The sequence below is a fragment of the Vidua chalybeata genome, chromosome 6, assembly GCF_026979565.1.
Source record: "Vidua chalybeata isolate OUT-0048 chromosome 6, bVidCha1 merged haplotype, whole genome shotgun sequence".
NCBI lineage: Eukaryota > Metazoa > Chordata > Aves > Passeriformes > Viduidae > Vidua > Vidua chalybeata.
The window spans coordinates 15,296,359-15,322,578 of NC_071535.1; the positions used below are offsets into that span (position 1 = coordinate 15,296,359).

The 26,220-nt window shown below is 44.3% G+C and overlaps 1 protein-coding gene across 1 annotated transcript in view; it reads left to right on the forward strand.

Moving 5' to 3' along the window:
- The first annotated feature begins 455 nt into the window (after positions 1-455).
- The window catches only part of PRIMA1 (proline rich membrane anchor 1), a 49,880-nt gene continuing 24,115 nt past the window's right edge, over positions 456-26,220 (forward strand). Inside the window, exons 1-2 of the mRNA XM_053946805.1 lie at positions 456-548; positions 6,717-6,867. Of these exons, the coding sequence (XP_053802780.1) occupies positions 456-548; positions 6,717-6,867 (244 nt within the window). The remainder of the gene's footprint in view (positions 549-6,716; positions 6,868-26,220) is intronic.

The following is a 26,220-nucleotide window of genomic DNA, read 5'->3' on the forward strand; positions in this document are numbered from 1 at the left end:
CCCTGCCTCTTTTTTTCCACGCCTAGCTCCAAACTTTTCCCGCTCCCCTCCCGTGTGTGCGGGAGCCCCGAGCTCAGCGGTGAGCGCCGGCTGGGAAGCCCCCGGCACGGAGAGGCTGCCGGCGGCGACAGCCGGAGCATCCCAGGGAGGGGAAACCGGCGGGGCGGAGAGGGAGGCGGGCAGGGCGGGGGTGGAGGCGCGTCTCCCTGCTGAAGGAGCCGGGACTTGCAGGGTTCTGGGTTTTCCCGACCACTCTTTCCCCTCCCCACCCGCCCATCTCCCTGCCTCCCTCCCCCCCCTCCTTCCCTCCCGCCTTCCCTCCCTCCCCTCCAGAATTAAAGTTGGGACAGTCGCGCTCCGGGGATGGGTGCGAGCCAACGCCTCTGCTGCCGGCTCGCTCTGCTCCCTCCCCAGGTCGCCCGGAGCCCGCGCCCCCGCCCGCCCGCCCAGGAGGGATGCTGCTCCGGCAGCTGCTGGGGCTGCTCCGCTACTGCTGGCCCTCCCTGCTGCTGCACTGTGCCCTCCACCCGCTCTGGGGGTCCCTCCAGGTAGGGCCGGCCGAGCCCGCTCGCAACAGCGGGGCGCGGGGGGCGGCGAGGCCGGGGCGGGGAAAAAGCGGGGGCGCGGGCAGAGCCCCTCCGGCACCCCCGGCACTGCGGGGAGGAGGCCGTGGCGGGGCGGTGGTCGCGCAGGCGGCCCCAAAGCCGGGAGAGCTGTTGCTGTCCCCGGCGAGGGCCCCCCTTGCTGGGTACTGCGGGACGGCGGGTGTGCGGGACGGGCGGCCGGTGCCAACCTCGCAGCGCTGAACTCGGTCCGAGAGTGTTCGGTCCCAGCAGGATGGAGTTGACTTTCTCCGGCGCGCCGGCGGTCAGAGGGCTGGGAAGCGCATTTCGCTGTAGGTGGCAAGATGCGCGGAAAGAGGCAGCGGCGGAGCGGAGCCCCGGCGGTCGTGCCTTGCCGTGGGTTTTCGTTATTGATTGCGAATTGAATTGAGGGTGTTCTGCGTAAAGGGCTGAATCAGCTTTTACCAACTCCGACGCCGTGGTGTTGTGTGACCTTGATTGTAATGTGGGTGGGCAGCAAGAGAGACTGGGAGAAATTGGTATACAGTGAGGGAGAGCGCCCATCCAGTTTGGAGAATCAGAACAGCAGCAAAGCTCATCTCAAATACGTCACTTCGATATTTTAAAGTTTATTTATAATATAAGTCTTTGGAGAAGTGATTGATGAGCCAGCCATGTGCCGTTCAAGAGCAAACCAATTACAGTTTCTTTCTTGGAAAAACATAGTGGAGACTCCACATCTTTTACTCCCTGATCTAAACTTAGTGACTCCCAAGAGATTAGAGAGATGTTTGTTTTAGCATCTTGTCTCTTGCCATGAATGACAAAGAGGATTTGTGCTCCTTATGGATTAAAATGAACAGGAATACAACAAAACCTTTAAACCAAAGTCCTGTCATAAAAATTTTTGCCAGCGCTACCTTCCTGCTGTCCTCCTCAAGTATTTAGGTCGCTAATCTTAAGTTAAACTATAACTGAATTTCTCAGGAAGCACAGTTGGGTGAAAAGAGATGCTTCCTGCAACCTCTCCTCTATCAGTCAATTGAGCAGAGGAAAAAAAAAACCTCAGATAAACATCTTTCTGGGAAATTACTCACATGATCTAAAACTTTTAAAAAACAATTACATTTATAAAAATTGAAACAGGCTCAGAGAAATAAAAAAGCCAAGGAGCTCACCAGCCTTTCCTTGCAATAATTTGGAATTTGGATGAATGACCCATTCATCAACTGTACTTGTGCTATTGCTTGCTGTTCTGTGGAAGAACAAACAGTAAGCCTGCGCATACTCAAGCTTTTTTCCAGTTTTCCCAAAACTAGGCTCCCATGATCAGGTTCCAATAGGAAGGGCAGGTATGGAATGCTCACTGGCATGCCAGCCTTCCATCCTTCCTGTGACTGAAATTCCTTCATGGTTGAACCCCTCCCATGATTCCCTTCCCCATGTTGAGTCATAATCGTTGCTTTTATCTTCAGTCCCACAAGCCATTCTCTCCTTGACTAATTCTGTAATGTTGCATCGGCGCTCCCCTGCCCCTGCTCCATCTATAGCAGCAGGCATGTTTTCTCACATCCCCCAGCCCCTCTTCACGCATTTGTCCCCACAATGACTTCGTGTGGCACAGCCTTCCCTCCCACCTCGGCATTTCCTCCTAAGGCCCTGCCTTGAGACACTTAAAAGAATCAGTCAGATGCTAATCAAAGGAGAAACATTTATCTTACTAAAAACAAAACCAAAACAAAACCCACAATCTTTTCTTATTAGCATGGTTGCCAGTTCTGTGACAAGAGGGAAGGGATGATTCTGTCAGAGGCTTTTGACATAATTTGAAAAAGAGCAGAAAGGGTCATGATAAATAGCAGGGACACGTTTTTTCTGGTTTTGTAAACATGGATCTGGATTAACTGATGTGAATTGCACAGAGCTGTCCTGGGATTTATGCAGCAGTGGTGAGATCTCATCTCATCTCTGTAGACTGCTTCCAAGAGACAAAGCTCTTGCTACATCAGCAGGCTTTTAGAGGTCTCTGTGCCTTCAGTCAACTGCACTTTTCTGTTAAAGCTTTCCTCCCTTTACCTGATTAAAAAAAGTCACAAGAAGGCCACCCTCCAGGGACTGTATTAATCCTCTTTTCCCATCCCACTCTGTAGAACGTGCTTGTGGACTGCTGCAACCCCATGGGACTTTACTGAAATACTAAACAGTTCTGACCACATGCAGATTTATTCTTCCATGGTATGCAAAACAGGACTAGGATCACTGTTTCTAAGAGAAATCTTGGATTAAAGAGAAATATTCCACAGGCACAAACTTGAGAGACAGAGACTGCAAAAGGAAACCACCAGTTACCACTTTCTGTTTGTTCTTCCCTGGACATTTGTGGATCAGATTTTCATTTCCATAAGTATTTTAAAACATTTGTCCTTTTTGCAAAACACGTTCACATCAAATGCACAAATCCATAAAGTCAACTCTGCATATTTTCAGAGCAGGGAAAAAATGCATCAGCTTGAGTCCAGGCAGCATATGTCTAGACTGGCCAACTGCTCAGTGTGTTAAGCAAGCCTCGTGCCAAACAAGCAACCAAGTTTCAGACAGGCCAATAAAACGTGCTCATGGCACCTCCAGCACCCGGAGGAATGGCTGGAAGATCTAGGGAGCAAGCCCTGTGGATCCGTCTCCAAAGGTGATCCCTCACCAAGGCAACCTCTGTGCCACAAACTGCCTGGCAGCCTGGTGGGCTTCCAGTTACCCCTTACCTGCAAAGGTCTTCCAAAGCCATTCTGGGGCCATGGAAGACTCTGCCAGAACAAATAAGCAGTAAGGTTTGAGGCCAGATTCATTTCGGTGACCTGGCCATAGAAAGGTGTGGCTATTTCAATATGCTTTGCTTTTCCTGCCACATGCTGTAAAGGCAGCTTACTTTGAATTGCAGGCAGTAAGAAAGAAACAACAGAGTATTATTTCATCATCTCCTGCCAGAGCAAGAATGTTCCCTAAAGCATATTTTCTAGTGATTTTTTTTCTGCTTACCTTTAGAAGACACAAGTAATAGCCTTCATTTCTTTTATGAGAAGACTAATAGACATCAACAGGGGGATTTTTTTTTTTCCTTGAAAAGGAGCCAAATGCCTTCCTTTTTTTCCTGATTCTATCTTGCTACTGTTATTTGCTGCTTTATATTAGTGTTACTATTCTGTCCTCTTGCTGCAGTCCTTGACTATTTCTCTCCTCCCCGAGGCCCTCAACCTCGATTTGGGTCTTTCCTTTTCTTGGCGGATTTCAACCAACTTAAAATATCTTTGTTTTTAAAACAAAGCCTTTTAGACAAACCTGTCAAGGTAATATTTATGTTCCTACTTCCATCTTCTAACAACCACACATTTCATTCAGTGACAGGAGAAGGGAAACAAATAGGTGATAAAGCCCATGCTTTTAAATGTCAGTTCTTTCCCAACTATTTAAAAATGAGCATGGAAAATTGTTATAGAGGTTCAGGCTAAAGTATTGAAAAGCAAAGCAACTTTTCCTTTTTTTTTTTCTTTCCTTTTTTTTTTTTTTCCCTAAAATAATATTTTTAAAGTAGACAGGAGCAGGAGCAGCAAGTGACTGGCCCTTATAGTGTTAATCTTGTCTGCAAAGTAATTGAGAAAATTATCCACTATTTTCTGAGGACACTGTATTACCAGCCTAAGGGAGAAGAGCCTCCAGGGATTTAAAAGCAGTCAATAGCTCTAAAAAAAGACAGAGCAAGCCTTTGGTTTTGGTTGTTATTAAGTTAGAGCAATGTAGGTTTGCCATACCAGCACTCTCTTCAAACTTACATATGCAAAGCTGCTTCTGATCTGCAAAGGAAGCTGCTCCAAGTCTGCTCAATGTTATTGTTCCCTGTGTCCATCTTCTCCTATCACACTGCCCCCTGCAAGACTGTAGTGAGCTCTCAGGATCCAATAACGGAGGGCCCAGGCTGTAGCTAGGAGTTAATAGCTGCTTCCTAATCAGCTGCCAACACCACTGGAGAGGTGTTGGCACCTCCTTCTGTCAGCAAGGTAAATCTTGTCACACCTGTTGAACAAGGAGGTACCCCAGGTATGCCCCTGACACTGCACCGGAAGGACACTTCTCTCACAGCGCTCTTCTTGGGAGCATGCCTGGAACCCAACCCCTCATGTGAGCAGTGTTGGAAGAGCTGAAGCAGCATGGGGGATATTCAGCTGCCTGGGATCACTTATTTAAAAACAAATAAACCTTCTTAGCAGACAGATTTATTACTAGTCATGAGGGATTACGCAGCCAAGTTACTTTGATTCATTAGAGTGTTCAGAGAGTTTGTGTAAGTTCCTGGAAGCTGTCTGGGATGATCTTTAACCATCTTCTTACTGTTACCTGATGGTGAAGGGGAAAGTTGGAAAGCACTTGTGCTGAATTTGTTTTTCCCTATGTTTGGTAATAGATTTAGACAAGCTGTTTAAAGAACTGAGCCTTATGCTGTGCTGAGCCGTCCTTCCAACTTAGCTACACGTAGCCTTTTCTATTCTTTCCTCCCTCCCTATAATATTTAATCAACAAAGCCCTACCTCCGTTTCCCTGAGGCCAGAGTAATGCGTCTGTCTGCATTTAGAAACCTCCTACGCATGTGAACACGTCCTTTGTGCAGTGATGTTGTTTTAATTAGCCACATCTCTCTTTTTGGCCAGAAATATATAAAACGACTGTGTACAGCTTTCCTGCAGGGCAGTGCAGCCCCCTTGGTGCTCAGCTGTGGGTACTGGAAGAGGCACACTGGCCATGCTGGGGGCCAGGGTTGGAAGGGGAGAGGAGACAGACTGTGTGCCAGGAGCTGGCAGGGGAAGGGGAGCAAAACTTGGGCAGGAGAGAGAAGGGGGGAGAAGGCAACCCTGGGTGACCCTGCCAGAGAGGCAGAAGAAGCCTGCCTAAAACGGATTAGAAAGCATGGCATGAGACATCTTCTTTGTAATGACCAACATGTTGTGAAAAACAGCTAATTAAAGAAGATGATGTTAGGTCAAAACTATTAGGACAATAACCTGCCTGAGACCAAACTTTAGAAGAAAATATGCTAGCATAACTGTCCTTAGCTTCAGCAGGACACAAGTCTGTCCCAGGTGGTTTCCTACTTACATTCAAAGTGCTTGTTAGATAACATGCTTATTAATCTTTTAGGTTTTGCTTTGTCTCTTCGAAATTGTATCCTGTATAAGTAATTCAAAAAGAGCTGGCTTAGAGACCTCTGAAGTTAACACCTCTCAGAAGCTTCTGTGATGCTCAGCAAATTTTCTTTTCACTAGGGACTGACTCCATTTTGTAGCATTATATTTTACTGAATTTTACTGAATATTCATTGAATCCCTAGTTATGTAAATACTACTATGATAAGAAAAATATGCTGTTAATAAATATCCTTGTCATGACTGGATCAAGCTACTGAATAGATTGTATAGCAGTACTGGATAAATCATTGCCCATTGGCCAAGTGATGTTTATGCTTGGGTTCTGCAATGCCTCATCTTCACCTTTATTATTTGCCAACACTGCATCTCACAGGAGGCTACAATGTGGCATTTCCATTTAAACCATGTAATTGCTGTGGTCCACAGATGATTAAAGTCGGGTAGCCTCCCCCCTTGGCAGGAAGTGAAACACCCTGTGAAATGCTCTCTGGACTTCCAAGTGAGGCTGGCAAAGCAGGAGGAGGGATGTCCTCTGGCTCTCAGTTCTGCCATAAGGAAAATGAACATAATCCTGACCCTAACTGTCTTGTAATTTTTATTAGCTCTCTTTGGCTTGCAGCAATGACCCTGTGAATAATGCATGCTGCTAGATGGCTTTCTTAAGGAAAGAAGGCTTACGCAATCGTATTGTCTGCCACTGCCTGCCTTCTCCTTACCCCATAATAACTCAGAAACCAGCTGGCCAACCTCAACCAAATTTGACAGCAGGAAATAATTCTTGAAGGTACTGTGTTAAATAAAAAAATATTTAAATGCGGACCATGTAGGAAAGGGACATCTTAAGAACATTAGCTCAGTTCTCACTACAGGTCTCAGGTGCCACTCAGGTACTCAAGTCTAAAAGACACATTCATCAGTTTTCACTGTTCTGCTGCTCATGCAATGACTTGTTTCTTCACAGGTCACTCAGGGTGAGCCCCAGAAGTCATGCTCCAAGCCTGTAGCAGAGAAATTTACAGAGAGCTGCCAGGAAATTTGCCAGTGCAGGCCACCTCCACTGTTACCACCGCCTCCTCCACCTCCACCGCCCCCGAGGTTGTTAGCAGTGCCAAGTAAGTAGCTACTGATACTGTTGTGGTGTGCTGCAGGAGGACAAAGCAATGGGGGCACCTGCACAGACAGGAAAAAGGATGTGGGAAAGGGCACAGCTAGCTCATTTGTCATTTTCCACTTAGCAAATGGAAGAAGAAATATTCTCAGTAGAGATGGAGATCTGTTTTCTGATCAATGAATAATGCTTAGCTTTTGGAGGAAAGCCAGAGAAATTCCCTCCTTTCATTGTGTTATATATGATTCCCTGGTTTTAAATGGTTCCCTAATCCCCTAGCCCTGGGAAATGCATTCCTACAGAGACACAGTGCTGTGCTGCTCCTTGAGTGGCATGACCCCCTTTTTTGCCAGGTGTGCAGCTTGAAGGTCTGGGTGCTTCAAGGGAAATTAATTTATAAGCAGACAAAAATCCAAACACTCTGTCTAGACCATTCAGTACATTTTACTGTTGTCAAGACACTGGAGCACTACAGTTTACCATAGCAGTGACTCAGGCTCACTGGTTTTAAATTGCTTACAACTGTTACAAAAATAGGAGGCATGTCAGGAGTCAATGGCAAGTGAGCAGTTTTCCCACTAATGCACATGCAGGCTAAGACTCATCTCTTCCTCTTTGTACAAATCAGTGCTCCCAAGCCTTACCCAGTGCATCCAAACTCCTCCTTATTTCCAGCCATACATCCCCGTGCCCAGCACACCTGGTGCCTTCAGTTCCTGCTGGCTTGCTCTGCAGCTGCTTTCCACATCAGTGTTCCTGTGATCCCTGACATACAGATAATTTCCAGAGAGTGATCTCTGTCCCCATGGTTCCTGCACTGTGGGAGAGACCTTCCTGGTTCTATTGCACGCACTGGGTTCAGGGACACAGACTGGGTCCCGGGAATTTGGTATTCCAGTAAATCTCCTTAATGCTTATGCATTTTCATAAAATCATCTCTCCCTATAAGGCTGCCTATTAATTCTTCTCCCTGCTTATATAAACTCTCCTGGGAGCAGTGTTGCAAAGTGTATCCTGTATCCTCAGCATTTCCCCCAAGGAAAAATAAATCATTAGGTATCATCATCTGGCTGTTGGTCTTTATCAGCGCCATCTCCAGATGTGCAGAAGACATGAAGAAGGCTTCTGCCTAGCTTTTAGTCAGGCAGAGGACAGGCAGAATTTTTCAGTGTCTTTTCTGCCAGAAGCATGCTTTGTACTTGTGCTACACTGCAGAAAATTAAGGCAGAATCAGAGAAAAACCAAGAGTGAAACACTTGGGAAAGGAAGTACAAAGACAGCTGGGAAAGCAGAGAGGGATAGTTTTTATAGCAGGAAAAATCTCTTTCTGTGTTCAGGAAAATGTCATGGGCAGTAATATGGAAAATTACCTTGATCTTTGTATCACAGACAGAAAATAAAGTACTTTGTCACTCTCTTTTCTTGTGCCTGGGGTACCCTGTTACCCCGAGGGGGATGAGATGTGGCAGAGTGTTGGCACAGGGACCAGCCCTGCTGACCAGGTGTATTGGGAAGGGAGCACCACTGCCAGACTATTTCCCCTCCATCAGGCAGCTGCTCTGAGTGCATGGATTTGTCCCCTGTCAAGTGGGAAGTAAATCATGTCAGAAAAAAAGAAGTCTGTCACACATTGCAGAAAGAAGAACAAGAAATCTAATGGGCCTGGGATAGCCTGATGCTTTCTCAGGCTGGATTGCCAGGTGCTAACACAGTTCTAAAAATGAGCTATATAAATCCAGATGACTAATATTTAAGCAAGTGACTTCATTTCAAATACAATGAAAAAAAGAGATTACACATTTCTTTCACTGGTAAGCTTTAGAGTAGCAATCAAGTGTCTCATCTTGAATGGTGCTTTCATTATCATCAGCTGTCTAGGCACTGTGATTTAGTCCATGTGTACAGCAATCCACTTCCTTGGGAGAAAAAACAAGCCTTGTGGTTAAATATTGATGTTATAGACACTGCTTTTAAATGGTATTCAGAGGAGAGGGAAGTAAAGAGCAAAGTGGTTGATGCTAGATTTGCAGTTTGAATTTGCTAAGTGAATAAAAATTAGTACTGGAAAGACATCTGTAAAAAAACAGCAGTCCAGGAGCTGAAAGGTTGTTACAAAGTACAGTGTCTGTGTCATGGGGTACTACATAAAGATGCTGGAATTGCTTTCAGAGCTTTGTGAGCCACAAAAGGCTGCAGTCTGCTAGGCACTATTTTTAAAAGCTCTCTCTGCAATCAAACTGAATGTTGCTGGAAATTTAGATCAACTCTAAAGCAGTTACCATGTTTTGGACTGGGGGGTTAAAGACAATCGATGCAAAAATCATGTCTCTCCAGTCACTACAGACATTGACAGTTCAGTTGTCTGCAATAGGAAGCATCTAGTGCTCTTTGATGTGGCCTCAAGCTGCTGTTGTGGAAAATCAGAGAACCCTCTGATGTGCCCTTTGTATTAGTCCCACCTGATTGTTTTACAAACCCTACTTGGTTGTATGGGATGGCACTGCATAACTGTTTACAAGCAGCTGAATCACTCCCTGAAAGGCTTTTATTGTGTTTGAGGACTTTTAGGAACAATTATAGTACATTTAGTGTCTCTTTAGACACTTCAGTATTGACAGGTTGATCCAGCAACAAATCTTTAACTCTGCTTCCTGCAGATAGATTCATACAAAATCTATTAAATGCAGAGAATCCTAGAATTCACATATAATAGCTGGCAAATGCTGTGTTTACTCTGAAGGGAAATAACCTAATTCCCTCTGGTGAAAATAAGTAGAATCACACAGCTTAGCAGGCAGTCTAAAACCACAAGCAGTGTGAGGAGCACCAGCTTTCCCTGGTTTAGGAGACACCTCCATGTTAGAGTTGGGTACTTACATTAAGAATGTGTGGGGAGCACATCCTGAGGAGGCACTGAATAAATGAATGAAACTTTATGAATATGGGAAATTAAATAGGCTGCTTTTGTCCTCCTTCAGGAATGACCCCAGGTCTCCTTTCCCCACATTTCTAACTCCTTCACATGGACCACTTGCTTTTATGGTGCCCCATCCAACCCCTGATCTTGCCTTCGCTGTCTCTGCTCTGCAGCCAATTCCATCAGGCAGCAATAACCCTGTGCCTCCTCCTGGGAATCCATCAGCCTTGCAGTATCGAAATGAAAGCTGCCATCAGCCATGCTGCTCCCTGTGCACATTGGTCTCTCAGTATTGCTGGTTCACCTGTACCTTTTTCTGCAAAGTGGGACAGATGGGCTATTTGAGCTTTGACTTTCCTGAGCTTCATTTCAGATGCAGTTCTTTGCCATCCCATTGAGACACTGCTGTGATGTGTACCTTACCAAGGGGCTCTGAGGAGAGGGACTCCAGCCCATGTTAGAAGTAACTAGCATGGTGGGGACTGTGTGATGGTGAGGACTGTCAGGAGACATGGTCCCTGAGCCCGTGGCAGCTCCTCCAGACAGTTTGGCACATCGATGTTTCCGGAGTAACTCCCCTTATGCAAGCAGCAGCCTGCTCTTTAACCCATGCCTAGAAAACCACTCATTGATGATGTGAAGGGAAAGCTCATGAGGCTCTAAGGGGCCTAAGGCCAACTAAACTTAGATGCTGACAGCAAAGGAAGAAAGAACTTTCAATGAAATTGAGTGTGTTCCCTAGATATGTCTGTAATGACCTGAAGGCAATAGAGAGGCTCAGAACCTGGCCTTTAATTAACTGTGTCTTTTTCTCTCCATCTGCTTTCCTCCTTGTCTCTGGATTTCAGCCAAGACTAAGACAAGGTGGATGGAATACTTGTTTAGGCAGCATTTCTAACCCAGCTTCATAGACCCGTGAGATTAAGCTAGTTCAAGTGATGTTGACCCTTAAAAATCTGAAAAACTGCTGTTGTCAACCCCTAAATACTCTGTGAGCATGCAGGTTTCTCCAGGGGCACTGCAAAGAAGAAAGGACTTTGTCTGGAAGTAAAAGCCAGGCTTTCAAAACAGGAAAGGGGGTAGGGGTTAGAGCTAGATATACACTGTAGTCAGTATCAGTTTTAACCTGTGTAAGGTCTTACAAAAAAATATTAGAAGTGACTTCTTTAAAATGGCACAAGGAAGAGCAAATATGTTCTAGCCTGCACTCCTCACTTGTTAGTGAGCAACATTTGCTGTCTCTGCTCTACCCTTGGGTAGAGGAGTCCACAGTATTGGGTGAGGAGTCCATGGTTTTGCCATCTGCACTCTGGATGAAGGAAGTGTTCATTCAAACATTGCTTCAGTCAAAATGCAGAAGAGGAAAGTTAAGCTGAGTCTGGATACATGAACCAGTCTCTGGTGTTTGGATGCTCACACATAGGTACACAGTGAAGTCTTTACAGCTCCTGACCTTAGTGGAAGTTTGCCCTGAGCTGTCAGCTGAGATCAAGCACAATCATGTCAGTGCAAAGCCAAAGTGAATGACATCACTGCAGAGGACTCTAATCTCCATGCAGTAATTGTATAATTTTGTTTTTCAGAGTGAAATCTTTATCTCTGGAGACAGAGCATCTAATTAACTAATTATTTGGACTGGTGAAAATGCCAAAATAAAAATGACCAACTACAAGAAGGGTGAAACCTTTTGGCAGCTATATAAGCTCAGATGTATAGCTTAATTTCAGAAAGCGTGCAGGGTCCCGTCCATGCAAGTAGGAAAGCTAAGAACATTCAGATCTTTTAGGACAGATCATAGATTTGTGGAATGGTTCAGGTTAAAAGGGACCATAAAGAGCATCTAGTTTCACCCCCCTGCCATGGGCAGTGATACCTTCCCCTAGACCAGGTTCCTCAAAGCCCCATCCAAACTGGCCTTGAACACTTCCAGGGATGGGGAAGCCACAGTTTCTCTGGACAACCTGTTCCAGTGCCTCACCACCCACACAGTAAAGAATTTCTTCCTAACATCTAATCTAAATTTATGTTCTTCCAGTTTAAATCCATTACCCCTTTTCCTTAGCCATACATGCCCTTGTAAAATGTCCCTCTCCAGCTTTTTTGTAGGCTCCCTTCAGGTACTGAATGCTTCTATAAGGTCTCCCTGGAGTTTTCTTCAACTGTCTCAGCCTGTCACATAGAAAAGGTGCTCCAGCCACCCAATCATCTTCGTGCCCCCTCTTGGAGTGAGTCCACATCCTCCTTATACTGGGCCCAGAGCTGATCATGGTACTGCAGATGGGGTCTTATGAGAGTGGAGTAAAGGGGAGAATCCCCTACTTTGACCTGATGGTCATGCTTGTGTTGATGCACCCAGAACACACTTGGCTTTCTGGGCTGTGAGCACACGTTGCCAGGTCACGTCAAACTTCTTGTGCACCAGCACCCCTAAGTCTTTCACCTCAGGGCTGCTCTTAATCTATTCTCTTCACAGATTTTGTTTGTACTTGGGATGGCTCTGACATGGATGCAGGACCTTGTTGAACTTCACAAGGTTTGCACAGGCCCACTGCTCAAGCCTGTCAAGGTCCCTCTGGATGGCATTCCTTCCCTCTGGATGGCATCTGCTCCCTCTGGGTGGCATCCATCCCCTTCAGTGTGTTGCATGCATGAGACATCTTGGTGTCATCAGCAAACTTGCTGAGGATGTGCTCAGTCCCACTGTCAGTGTTGCTGACACAGATGTTAAACAGCACCAGTCCTAATACCATCCCCTGAGGAATGCCACTCATCTCTGGACTGTCACAATGTGTGTATATTAGACAGGAATCTGAAGAACAGGAATAGTCTGGAACTTCTTAAACTTTGTCTAGGTTTTCAAGTAAACAAAGTTTTCAGATATATTGCTAATTGTTAAAATAGCCTTTCAGAGCAAGAACTTGTTATAGAAATAAACATTGTATGGCTTTAGGACATAAAAGAATAAGAAATGGGTTTTCCTTAGGATTTTCTAAATCCTGATGGTAGAATGTAGAGGTGATCCAGTGTGAATTCAAAGAATGAGTTTGAACCTTATGCTGAATTACTGTCTCCACATCGCTATTCCAGCAGGAAGGTTTAGCATGGTCCTGGTGCTCACCACTACATTTCTTGTACTTGGATGCTGATGTATTTGCCTACTCAATGCCTAAATAACTTTTGTCCTTGGCAGAGGTCTGACTATCCCCCAGGAGTGGAGGGGAAGCTGTGATTGCAAAATGAAGTCTTTCTGGAGGCCATGATGTGTATCTTCAAATATGAGATGCCCAATAATCAGCTCAGCTCAGTCAGATGTAGGCTGCTGCAACAGGAGTTGAGCACCTCAGAGAGCTTTGAGTTTAAGTTTCCCTTTGGTTAGGCATTTCATCTTGTGAGGGCTTTCTATCTTTACAAGCACCCACTGCAAAGCTGCTGGCCATAAGTGCTCAGCTGGCAGGACCACCCTTCACCTACTGCCCTTCTGCCTGAAAGACTTGTTCAGAGTAGTTTTCAGATATTTGGACATATTAGAGGAATCTTGGTTGGATTTCTCTCAAGTGATGCCCAAAGGAATTGTTAGCAAACAGGCAGGGCTGGATTTGTTTTATAATATGGGAAAGACATTTCCCTCTATCCTGTATACAACATAGTGACTATCAAAACTGAACAGCAGAGAACTACAGTAGCCCAAAATGGCAGGGGACACATTGTCTCCTGCATGAAGACATTTACAGTAGTGACTGCTACTGTGAGAGCAAGTCTGGTCTAGACAGTGACTTTTTTTAAAAGCAAACAAATGCTGAAACAGGGAAGCCCTTCCAGTTTTGGTAACACAGCTGTCACACTGTGAATTGCAGTCTTGTGTGAGAGCATTGTTCATAATTTACAAAGCAAAACCAAAATTCAATTCTTGTCGTCTCCCACATACACTTTTGTGTTACTGGAGAAATGTGACTCTCAAAACTGTAGGATCTGGAGACTTTCAAATCTAAATTGAACTCCAACCCCACAGCCTGGAGCCATGGATGATGATGGCAGAAATAGAGTCTAGTCCAGGTCCCCATCATGTTTTTTCACATCACAGACACTACCTTCACTCTTAGCACAGTGAACCAAATCATTAAGCATCCAAGACTGAATTAAGCAGAATTCACCCATCTAAATCAGAAATGCAGTGATTGGATTTTCTGCCTCCAATTGCAGGCACTCTGATTTTGTCACCAAAGACATAAAGAATTCAAAATCCTGCCATCTTTTTCCATTATGCACAGTTATTTCTGGTGTAGGAATAAAAGTTACAAGTCCTCACCTCTCAGTCAAAATGAGAAAATTATTTATGGTGAGGAGATTTCTTAAGCAGCAATCAAATACAAAATTTGAAATAGTTTGAGCATCTAAGATGTTATATTAAGTCTGAAGAGCAGGATTAGTGATTAGAAAGCAGGTAGGACTTGAAGGGTTCATACTAATACTTTCATTATAGGATTCTGCTGTCACTCTTTCACCTAACATCTCCTCATATTGAGTTGTTGTAAAATCTCTGTCTTTCTGTTTGAGACACTGGTAAGACCAGATGGTCAGTCACAGCTTCCAGTGCTTTCCCATTTCAGAGTTTTTCATCACAATAAATTCTGAAATGTTTTGCCAAGTCTTAAGTGACGAATATCTCCCCTGCTCTGGGACCTTGCATATTTGTTTTGAATTTTTCATACAGTAATAAATTGATATAATGGAAAAATCCTCTCTCTTGAAAATACATTTTGAAGTATTTAGAAGTAAGACCCTCAGGACAGATTTTGCAGTGCACAAATCAGTGGGAGTTCTGTTGTCTATAGATTAAAAGCATTGTCTAATTTTTAAAAAGAACCATCACATATTAAACAGGTTCTGCAATAGAACAGTCCTTTCTACTCTGAGATGCATACTCCAACATCTTGATTTTTTTTTTTTTTTAAGCAGAAGGAGTTGGCTAAGCTGAAGACATTAATTCCTTCTGTGGATGGCAGTCCATTTGTACATGCCTACCATTTCTCTGATTAAGAAGATAACAAATCTTCAGTGAAGTTACTGATGAGTCAGAGGCTGCTGATTTACAAGTAATTGTAGGTTCACCTGCTCCTGGCAGAAGGAGTTGTGCCTCATTTTGACAAGTCAGATGTAAATGCTTAATTGGCACAAGCTGTTCCAGCAGGAAGGGCTAAGCAGCTGACCTCGGTAAAGCAGACCTACAGAAATATGTTCTTGTAAGGGTTTTGTGCATTGTATTGTTCTGAACATGATATAAAGGTGTTGCCCTGCTTGTGTAATTGCAGCTTAAGGGTAATATTTAAGTCAATGTAGCAGGTCAAGGAAGCAGTAGTCTGGAAATTTGGGATGTTATCCCAAAGTGAGGACACAGTGTCCATTAATATAGTATGAATATCAGCTAATAACTGATGCTGCTGCCAAAATCTGTCATTAATAATTATGCAAGTTAATTTGACCCTTCCACTAGTAAATCATATTGCATTATAACTACATAAATATAGCAGCAAATTGTGGATCCCTAATGGCTGTTTAAATGAATTATTTTATTATTTTGAAGTGTCTTTTAAATGGAGCTGGTATTTCATTAGTTCACTGGTTAGAAATAATTTTAGACAAAGATCTGTTCCTTGACAAACACTGCTATTAAACTGGACTTTTACCAATGGAGCAGATTCTCTTGAATCATCTCTGGACATTTTCCTTTCCTTGTGAAAGTGATGCATATTTTTATTTCATAGCCATTATCAAAGGAAATGACTATCAGTGGAGCACAGGGAGGGTTTGGTTTAACTCTTGTTTCAATTTGGCCAGGTGCAGGTGCTCTGCCTCAGCTTTTCAGGGCATCACTGTACATGGGGGCTGCCCACTGCTGTAGGTTCAGTATGGAGTCACGGTCTGTGTAAAGCCTGGGGGCAGTGCAGTAGCAACTTGTAAATAATTTGCTTGCCTTTGTGACTGTAAAGAAACCTGTGCTTTGTCTTTTAGCTTTTCCAGGTGTTCAAAATACACTGAGTGGTGATTGAGGACTTCATATAAGGGCATTTGGCACGGTGAAATGCCTTGATCTGATAATGTGATGTAATTGTCTTTTTAAGTGTTCTGGTTTTTATGGAAACTGCATGAAAATTTATTAGTTGATCAATGTAATTTTACTTATATTAGAATTAAATTTATACCTAGTTTGGAAGGCCTTTAACATTTCAGTTGCATTTTACTCTGGGTTCGTCATCAATTTAATTTCCCTTAAGTTGAATCTGAGTACAATTTGGAAAAGGAACTTAAGAGCAGTAGGTATGGGAATTATTACTTGATCTCTTATGGGACATTTTTAAGTGATCACTGTAGCTTTTAATTCCAGCCATAACTGAGTTGTTGAAGTGATACAAGGAATAAACCACATAATATCAAATAGGAGGATTATGTTTATACAGATGCCATACATCAACAGAAGTATCAGCTACACAGTCAGCTGGCTGTTCCCTAAAACTTGAACATATGACTTGCAATATGGCTTTCTTTGTGAAGTGAACTCTTTAGAGCCATCTGCATTTACCAATCCAAAGTATGTCTGTTATAGTCACTCTCTTCATACAGTGGGGTGCCCCACAGGCAAACCATTTATTTTTCAGAGATGGACACAAACCAGTACCTTAGAAACTGTCCTATTAACACATTAGGAAAATATGCAGAGTATTTCCAAGTCTTCCACAATCTGTTTTAGGAAATTCAGTCTGCAGTTGGTTTTGTCTCAGACTTCCCTGAAGGTACTAATTTTGAGAAAGTGTCAGCACTAAGACGTGAGGTTTGCCTAATCTTTGCTATTACCTAGAGGTTCTCAAGCTCTTAAAAAAGCTGTTAAGGATCTACAAGATAATGAATTAATACCAGTAGCACTGAATTTTATTCACTTTGCATAGCTTGTGACTGATGGCACCACTCTTGGGAATAGTGTTGAACTCTAAGAAGTTGTGCAAATCTGGACTTTAATCTGTAGATAAAACATTATAACAAGAAAATCTGTCATATTTCTGTGAGATTGAATCTGCCAGCTCTGAGGTATCTCATTAATCATTTGCTGGTAAAAGACTGGTCATCACTGTAAGAGTGTAGACTCCTGAAATCACATCTCAGCTGCTTGAATTTCAGCCTCTATCATCCCTCCTTGGAAGATCTGTTCATTGTAAGAGCTGAAAGGCTGATAAGCTTTCAGAAGGCTTGAAGGTGACATACTGTGACTCCCACAAAGGAGATATCTTGCCCATCCTCCAGGGAATGGTGGAAAGAGCGTCCAGGGTACTGCTTCTCCCTCTGCTACCAACCTGCTGGGAGATCTCAACTACAATATCAGACACCTAGAGTTGCCATATCTGAAACAGAGATATGTTTTCATCCTTGTAAACTTTGTATTTGGGACTAGTAGGTGTCAAGCACTGAAGATTATTATTATTATTAGGCTCAAAAATAATGGTAATTGTTATAGAATTGATCAGCTGTGTCCTGTCCCAAGGAATAGGAGGCTGTACCATCACACAGTGGGGACTGTGCCAGGGCTGAGATGCAGCACCTGCAGCCACACCATCACCATGCAGTAATGAATGAAAGGAGGCAGCCTGAGGGGCTGGACATGAACCCACAGTAAAAACCAGCACTATGGCTTGTCTTATTACTTCTCTGCCAGTGATGATACAGCTTCAGCAAAACCCTGGTAAAGGAGAGTATATCACCAGATAAGGGAGCTAACAACCTGGGAAGGCTCACTATATGAGCTTGCAGTGTCCATACAGCTGCCACTACCACAGAACCCTTAACAGGCTCACCAGAACCTGCCTTCATGGCACCTTTTGGGGCATGGATTTCATCCAAGGGTACCTGAGGCACAGAGGAAACAAGGGCTAGTTTTTTAAGGGCTTTTATCACCTTAAAATGCAGATAGATGCTGAATAAGGTCTCCAAGCCATTTAGTTCTCAGCAAGTGTCCCACCTTATTTTGGACTGGACAGATCTTTACTAATGTTTACTGTTTACTATTTGTTTACTGTTTACTAATCACTTCCTCACTGTTGATCTGAGGTGAGTTGTGGCCATCAGGTCACAAGGGAGGATGAGGCAAGTTTTCTACTTAGTGTCTTTGCTCTTCAGCAGTTGTTTCTCCATAAGCTGCCCTCTGCAGTTGCACTGCACCACAAAGGAGCTTATTTCTCCCAGAAATTCCTGGTACTGATGATGAGCCCATCTTCTGCCCTAAAACAGCCTCTGAAACAGTCTGAAAGCAAGACAGGTTGACTGGGGAAAAACTGTCCAGAAGACTCATTTCTTTTTATACCTATTTTACTGCAGTGGACCTGGGCGGTGATATTGGCTATGGGATTGAGGTGGGAAAATGCATGTCCTGTACCTAGTGAGTTCTAGTTTGGAAGCAACCCTTTATTTCTTTCACTGGTTCATACTTTTGTTTGATGTTAAATGGCTCAGGGCACAGTGCCATTAGCCTGCAAGCAAAGATAGTCCTCTTCCCTGGCATCTTGAACAAGTCCCCACATATCTGATTCCCAGAAGCAAACTTCTTTCTGCCCGTGTTGAAGTTATTCACAGAGTCACAGAATAATTTAGATTGGAAATGACCTCTGAGATCATCAAGTCCAACCTATGACCAAACACCACCTTGTCAAACAGGCCATGGCACGAAGAGCCACATCCAGTCATTCCTTAAACACCTCCAGGGATGGTGACTCCACCACCTTTCTGGGCAGGCCATTCTGATGCCCAATCACACTTTTTTTAAAGTACTTCTTCCTAATGTGCAACATAAACCTCCCTTTGTTCAGCTTAAGACTGTCCTCCTGTCCTGTTGCTGGTTGCCTGAGAGAAGAGACTGACCCTCAGCTGGTTATAGCTCCTCTCAGGCAGTTTTAGAATAGTGAGGTCTCCCCTGAGCCTCCTTTTCTCTAGGCTAAACAACCCCAGATACCTGTGTGCATGTGTGTGTGTGTTTGTTAATGCAAATAAGCTCAAGTGTGCTGAAATGGCAGACTTAGCATGAAAGTCCAGTGTTTTCAGGCCTCTTTTTTTTCTGGATGCTTTTTCATTTTCATCACTGTAAGGTCACACAGTTTGGCAGGACAAGCAGATTGTGTTCAGCACTGATTTTTCCCCACTGAAAATTTGCAAGTGCTCATAAAATGCCAGTGCACATCAGTTGCCACTGAAGACTGTGTGTTTGTGCAATGAAGTGGATGGTACTGGCTCATCTCAGTGTCTCTCAGTGGTGCCTCTGTTCAAAAGAACTGAGAATTACTGTCTCCAGGTCAGTGTTGTGCTCTGCTGTTGTGTCACAGACCGTGGCCTTGCTGCTGTGTTTCCTTGAATTGGAAGGAAGGTCAGGTAATTACAGCTAGTTCTTGCAGAAATATAGATGAAGTACTTCTAACTGGGCCTGTCTATTCTATTAAAGAATTGGGAAAGAAATAGCAACAGTGCCGACATGCAGCCTTACGTTGCACATTTTATCTCTACACCTTGCAACCATCTAGAAAGCTGGAGCTACTGTTCCCATCCTGGAGAAGGAGAAATAAGGCTGGAGAGGAAATTGTCCCAAAATCACCCAGTGAGTAAGGAGGAGAACTGAGCCTGGAACCCGCCTCCAGAGGGGAATTTCTGTCTTCTGCAGTGACGTGCTGCCTAAGTACAGAGAGGTTAAAGCCTGTATCGTGAAAGGCAGAAGATTGCACTTAAGGTTGTATATCTTTATACCCAATTTAAAGCATCCTGGTTCTCAGAGTGCTAAGAACCTCTGGAAACCAAGTTACCTTCCGAAAGAAATGCCACGGTACTAATTTAAAACCAAATGCTTTGGCACTTGTGACCTATTTCTTAGAGGCACCAGATCCCCGCTAATCTGATCGACATCTCCTGCATTTCAGAGAACAGGCCACCAAGTCTGGCAGGGCTCGCCTGAGCGATGGCTCCCATGGAGAGGCAGCACTTAGGACTACCTGGGGGTGTCATGAGGACTTTCTTGGTGCTGCCCAACCTGGCAGTGACCCAGGCTGTGGAGAGCAGTGACAATGCCTGTGAGGCTCTCCCAAGTGCTTGTGTTGCTGCAAGGAGAAGGTTGCCTTGCGAGGCACAGGCTTCAGTTCTCATTTGCTCGGGACAGAGAGCGACAGGGTGTGATTCAATCGGGGTAAAAACAATTCAGTCCTTTATGTTGAGAGAGAATCAGATGGGGAGTGAAAAGCAGCATCTCATGGGGAGACTGCTGGTTAGAAAAACACCAGACAAAGTCAGATCAGAGGGCAGTGGCTGATGTGAGCATGCATTGTAAAGATAAGTGCCAGAGCTGAGTATTAACACAGAAACTAGCTATGATGTAATCTCCTTAAAAGCCTTTTTACCACAAGGTCTATAAATGCTACTGCTTCTCCAGATCATGCTTTAGAGAACAGATTCTCCCTCTGTGCTCTCTAACCCTGTTCTCTTCCAAAAGACCTCAGCAGCTGAAAGCATGTTTTGCCCCTATTTGAGGGGTACCTCAGTTCTGGTGGGTACCATCAGCTTCACCAACCTAATAGGATTAAGGCAGGCAGCTCTGGCCCTCAGCCTGTCAATAATTTGGAGCACTGACTTTCCTTTCCTGCTTTGCTTGACAATCTCTTGACTGCTCTGCTCTATGCATTGCCATATTTCCATATGTATGTGGAGCCCTGCACTCTAGTTTCCCTCTGCAATTGTACAAAACCAAGACAGGTTATCCCACAAGTTTAGTGTCAGCCACTCCAGGGCATCCTGTGGGATCCTGCCTTGTTTCTGACCACAGGGCATGGCTCCACTGAGCTGCTGGGCATGGTGTCACTGTGCTGGCTTGGGGCAAAGATCTGGCGCCTGCCTGGGAAGTCAGAAAGGGAGTTTTCTGTTTCCACCCCTGTAATGTAGTTTTAGCCAAATCAGTTGTTTGTGTTTCCTCCCAAAGAGGAAATACAATCCAGAGGGGAGGACTGGCCAGGAGTCAAAAGACATTTTGTTTTTCTGGCTTTCTCATTGAGGTGCAGTGAGTTTGCACAAGCCACTTCCCCACAATGTGCTTTACTTATGTCTGGCCAACCAATATTTTTACCTATTATTATTTTATTTAGGTCCTAACAATATATTCTATAAGAACATGTTCTATTTTCGATAAGAATCCCAACTCTGCCAAGGATAAGCAGCTGCATGACACCTACCAAGAAAGCACAGTACCATAGAGCTTTAGTGAAATCTACTGCTAAACCCAAACCTAAATGTGTGCAGGTTCAATAAACTCCTGAAGCTTAGATCTTGAGCATCACACTTAACCTCCCCCACCCAGCTGCTCTCTTCCTTTCTGACTATCCATGCTCAGGTTTTTTCACCTGCAGTTCCAGTTCTGTTTCTTACAATGAGCCATGCACTCCTGTAGTGCCTGTGACCTTCAGAAAATTCCTGCAGAACTACCCCTTTCCTTCACCTCCTGAACACTCCAGTCTCCAAAACTAAGCACAAAACTGAGTGTGTTTCTTGGTTCAGAAGAGAAGTGTTTTTAGAAAGGGAGAGAAAACTAAGGGAAGGCAACTGAGAGTGTAGAATAACAGTGTCTCCAGTGTAAGAGCTGTGGGGGAGGGAATTTCTCCAGCATCATTCCCACACATGTTTTTATTATAGCAGAAGTTCCCGCTGCGTAGTGATTGCAGTATCCCCCTTAGAAGTGTAGTAGGAACATATGCACAGAGCAGCTGCATGATATAAACTTGTCTGCAACGAAGTGTGGTAAACAGAAGTATCATCTGCTACAGGAATAGCTGATTTCTACCAGTGTTATTTAACCTAGCTGCTCCAGGGAGGCCATAAATCAGGACGGGCTTTCTGCCGAGCACACCGCTATTGCCTGGTTGTTTACCCCAACTGGCTCATGGCACTCTGGAAATGGCCCTAAGCTTACAGGCAACAGGAAGGGCAGAAACCTGTAAGGGCATAAAAAAAAAAAAATAACCAAACACAGCATAAGGAAACCTGACAGGGCTATACAAGCCACTTCTCCATCAATCTGGAAAATGCCAGTCCTTCCTTTGGCAAGCCTGTCTGTCCCTGATCACCAGCCCGAGGTTTGCCTTCTCTGCAGGCAGCTGTGGCTGCCACGTGAAGGTGAGCTCAGGGTTCCCTCTGGCCAAGCACAGCCCCAGGGCCTGTGCATTGGGGTGCCCTGAGGATGCAGGTCATGTGTACAGTCATGGCTTTCTGCCAGGAACAGACACCAAGATCACCCATTTCTTGGTCTGCCTCCTCTCCCCCATCCTCCCAGGAAATTTTCCATTTAAATCCAAGAGTGTGGAAGGGAATACACACTTTGCCTGTTCTCACAATGCCTTTTAGAATAACAGCTGAAGATCTATATTTGTATCGAGTCTAGCAGCAGTACAAACTCCACTAGCAGGCTCTTTTAAAGGGTTTGTTTTTCCCTTGCTGGCTGCCTCTGACTGTGAGCAGCCCTGGGTGCACGCAGCACGTTCCTACTGCATGCATTATCCAAACACATCTGTAGCAGTCCCTACGTGATGAAATACAGCGAACAGAGGGGACGCTTCAGCTGACACTGACTCACAGATCTCTCCCCAAGGCCCTGGGTTAGGTAACCAATCTTGTTCCCAGAGAGCCCACAGCCTCCAGGGCTCTGGAGACACTGATCTTGACCTTCAGCTACATTTCTCTTCTGAGCATCATCATGCAGATGCTGGGACAAGGTCCTCAGCTGGCACCAGTCTCACAGCTGGGTGGACTTCTGCTAGTTTACATCACTTGAGCCCCTGGGCCTTTTTTATTAGCTGCCTAAGGCTTCATCCTATCATACAATGAAATTAATCAGCATTAAATTTATCAGCACTCACTTTAGGGTGAATCTACACTGCTGGGGGGAGTGAAGGGCCTCATGCAAAAGTAGACAAGAGGCCTCAGGCTCATGACTGAAATCAGCTTTCTCAAAAAAGATATGAGCATGTGATGGAGGCTCTCCTTGTTTCTTGTGTGTTACACAGTGCAATGCCTAGAGTAAATATCCGAGCCTTGGTGTTTGTGTAACTTCCTCTGCAGGGTTTTTCCTCACAGAACCCAAATTATTTCATGTCAAGCAGGGGATTCATTGAACTCCTCTATTCCACGGGAGCTTGGATAAGATACCTTTATGGGAAGAGACCCAAACTGTGACACATTCAAAATCCTTCTCCACATTTAACTGGGAGTTCAGATTGGACACTGGAGTGTCCTGGGAGTTTTTTTCATATACCTTGACATTTGAAATCACATTTAAACTTCTCCATATTTTCTGGGCTTGTCCCTACATCCCAGTGTGATAGTGGCTGCAGGAACTAGTGTCTTCTCTGTCTTGCAAATGGGACATCAACATACAATTTATGTGAATATCAAAATAATAAATAAGAGTGAAGATGAGACTAGGACCCATACCCTGTTTTAGCCAGAGATTAACAGGTCTCTAGAATATGTGACATACATAGAGATTGCTGAACACACACTGCCTGCATCTTCCTTTTAATTTCTAACCAAGACTGATAAAACACTTGAGGCCCTTGGAATACGAGCCTGCCTTCAAAATAAAATCCTATCCTGCTTCCTAGCATGCTAATTAAAAGTGCATGGCTGATTCAGGCAGCCTTACAATAGCAAGAGAAATGCTGCAGGCATAGAGAGGGCAGGGTTTAGCCTGTTGTGAGTATACAATATTAAAAACAGGCCAATGTCTCATAAGGATGATTATGACAGCACTCTTGACCTTTCTGCAAGAATAGGAATAAAAGCAAAAGAAAAACAATAATCAGTTTTGATTTATCTTGAAAGTGCTCTTCCTTTTTTTAGGCAGGAAGTTGCTGTTCTAGAGAGGTGGTGGGGGTCACTGTCACCCTTCCCCATCACATCAGTGGACACTCACCAGCTGCTTGGCTCTCAGTCTGTGAGCGAAGTGACAGACTCCACTGGAGACACCTCCCCTGGGATTACATGTGGGAGCACGGGTCACTGCCTCCCTTTGCTATTTTCTGCCTCAGCCCTGTGTTTGGTTTTGTTTTGTTCTGGGTTTTTTTGCTTTGTTTTGCTTTATTCTGTTTTGTTTTTCTTTGCTTTGCAGAGCTGGCTGCTGTGGGATTGGCAGTGGGAAGGGGTGCCCTGGTGCAGGCTCCCTGCCTCAGCATCACTGCCAGGAGCTGCTCAGGGGCACCAGCTCAGCATGGCCCCCCTCAGAGAGCACTTTCTGTCTCCTGACAGACTTGCTTGTGTTGCTTGTTAATGTCCCAGCATGCCCATGCAAAGAGCAATTAGCCTAAAACCCATACAGTAATGGAAAGTAATAACACTAATCAAAATAAATTATGGGAGCACTAGATTTTGAAATTATGAGCTTTATAAACTACAGCCATGACCACTAAAGATAACCTGATGGTGTATCCAAGGATTCCAAGTCCTGTTTCTAGATTCTGTCTCAGGCAGTACATGTATCGCTTTTACAACATACACAAAACTATTTAATGTTTAACCCAGAAGATTTAAACAGCTTCATCACAGTCTTTTGTTGGAAGCTCAGAGCAATTTTGAGATCTGATCAAAAAATATCAGAGAACTTCTTGGGAATTTTATGGAAACATTCTTTCCAGTGATAGAACCTTTATTTTTGTGCCTAGACATTGAGGGAAACCCTCAATAGCTGAGCTAATATTTTCTGGTATGCACATTTCTGGCTAGAACCAGCTGTGTACAGATACCTTCTAATATTAGAATCAGAGCTGTGTCTTTATGCTGAGTCTTCAAAACAAATTTAGTAAAAAAAAAAAAAAGCAGGTGTAAGATTTTTGTGATGCTGAACAGTTTGATCTGAAAGCACTTTTTCATTAATTTGTTTTGAATAAGTTGGATCCATCTACCCACCACAGGGCTGAAATGGGTTGATTTGCTCATTGTATTTATGTAGGCCTGGTGCCGTTGGGAATAGGAGAAGGTGATAGCCCTCTAAAAGTAAACCTAACCAACATTTGTACTTCATAAATTTTAAGGCCAAGAGATAAAAGGCATTGTACTCATGTGGACTTTCCAGAGCCAGAGCATTTTCTTTACTTATTCAAGTCTTATACTGAGTCCAATCTCTTTAGCTGAATTTAGACCTCTTAAAGTAAAAATAAAACAGTTACCTTAAACTAAGTTTTTTGTTTAAATACTTAACCAGAAATGATAGACTATGGTAATGACTAATTATCCTTAATTATTATAATTACCCTATTTCTAATCTAAATATGTTTGTCTCCATTTCTAGTTGAATGCATTCCTGAGTCATTTGCAAACTGTATCAGGATTCATCACCCTATTTTGGGGGGGTGAAGAGGGAGGTCACGGTTAAAAACCACATTCTTCCAGCAGTGACTTTCCATTTAGAGTTAGATTTTGAGACATACCTGTTCTCTGGCTTTTAACTCAATTTATGGGTGCCACACTTACTCTGTGTGTAGCTTTATAGTTTCATAACCCCAGCATTGCAGAGCAGCCTCTGTGGCCAGGCTGGCCAGCCCTCAGCTCTCAGTAGCCCAGTGGGGATGACAAAGGGACTTCTGGCACCCAGGGGTGTCGTTCACTCCCCAGATACACCTGTGTGAGAGACAGCAGTCTGTGGCTTGTTTCTTTACTCAAGGGAAAGGGCACAATTTGGCTCTGAAATATACAGCTTTTGGGGTTTTATAATGTGTTTGAAAGAGGTGGTACAAACAAGGAAGCAACCAGGAGAATTGCTTTCCTGCACTTCAGCAAAGGTGAAGATGATGAAACAACTGGACACTGACATTGTTGTAGGTAGTGTGGGACATCTTCTGCTGGGTGTGTTTTGTGGTGATGTCAGTATATCCCTGAGGAGCACTTGGGACCCAGGTGTGTGCTCTTTCAGGGACTGCCTGTGAAATGCACTGCTACTCCCTGCAAAGTGCCCTCACCCAGGGTAATTTCTCATCACTGAGAGCTCATTGACACCTGTGGGCTCAGCCCTTCTCAGGTGCAACCCCAGGTGTGGGTGAAGAGCTGGGATCTGGGAGTCAAGCACAAGATGGAGAGCCTCCCTAGCCCCAGGGAAAGGTGTGAGCCCCAGCCCAAGGGAGCTGGGACAGCAGAACCTCCCTAGCATCAAGAGCTCAGTGTGGGACTCACGAGGAGGCTCCTCTCTGAAGATGTGGTTCTTCCCAGGCATCTTGCTGCTGGCTCTTTGGGAAGTTCCCCTCTCAGCTGACATTTCTAGCTGCACACAGAGGAGTCATCCATGCAGGCCAGGCTCAGCCTTCCCATCATCATAAGGGGATTAAATGCAGTTCTTTCTCAGAGGATAACTGTGAGAAGAAATGCATTAAGGACATAGAAATGCAAGGG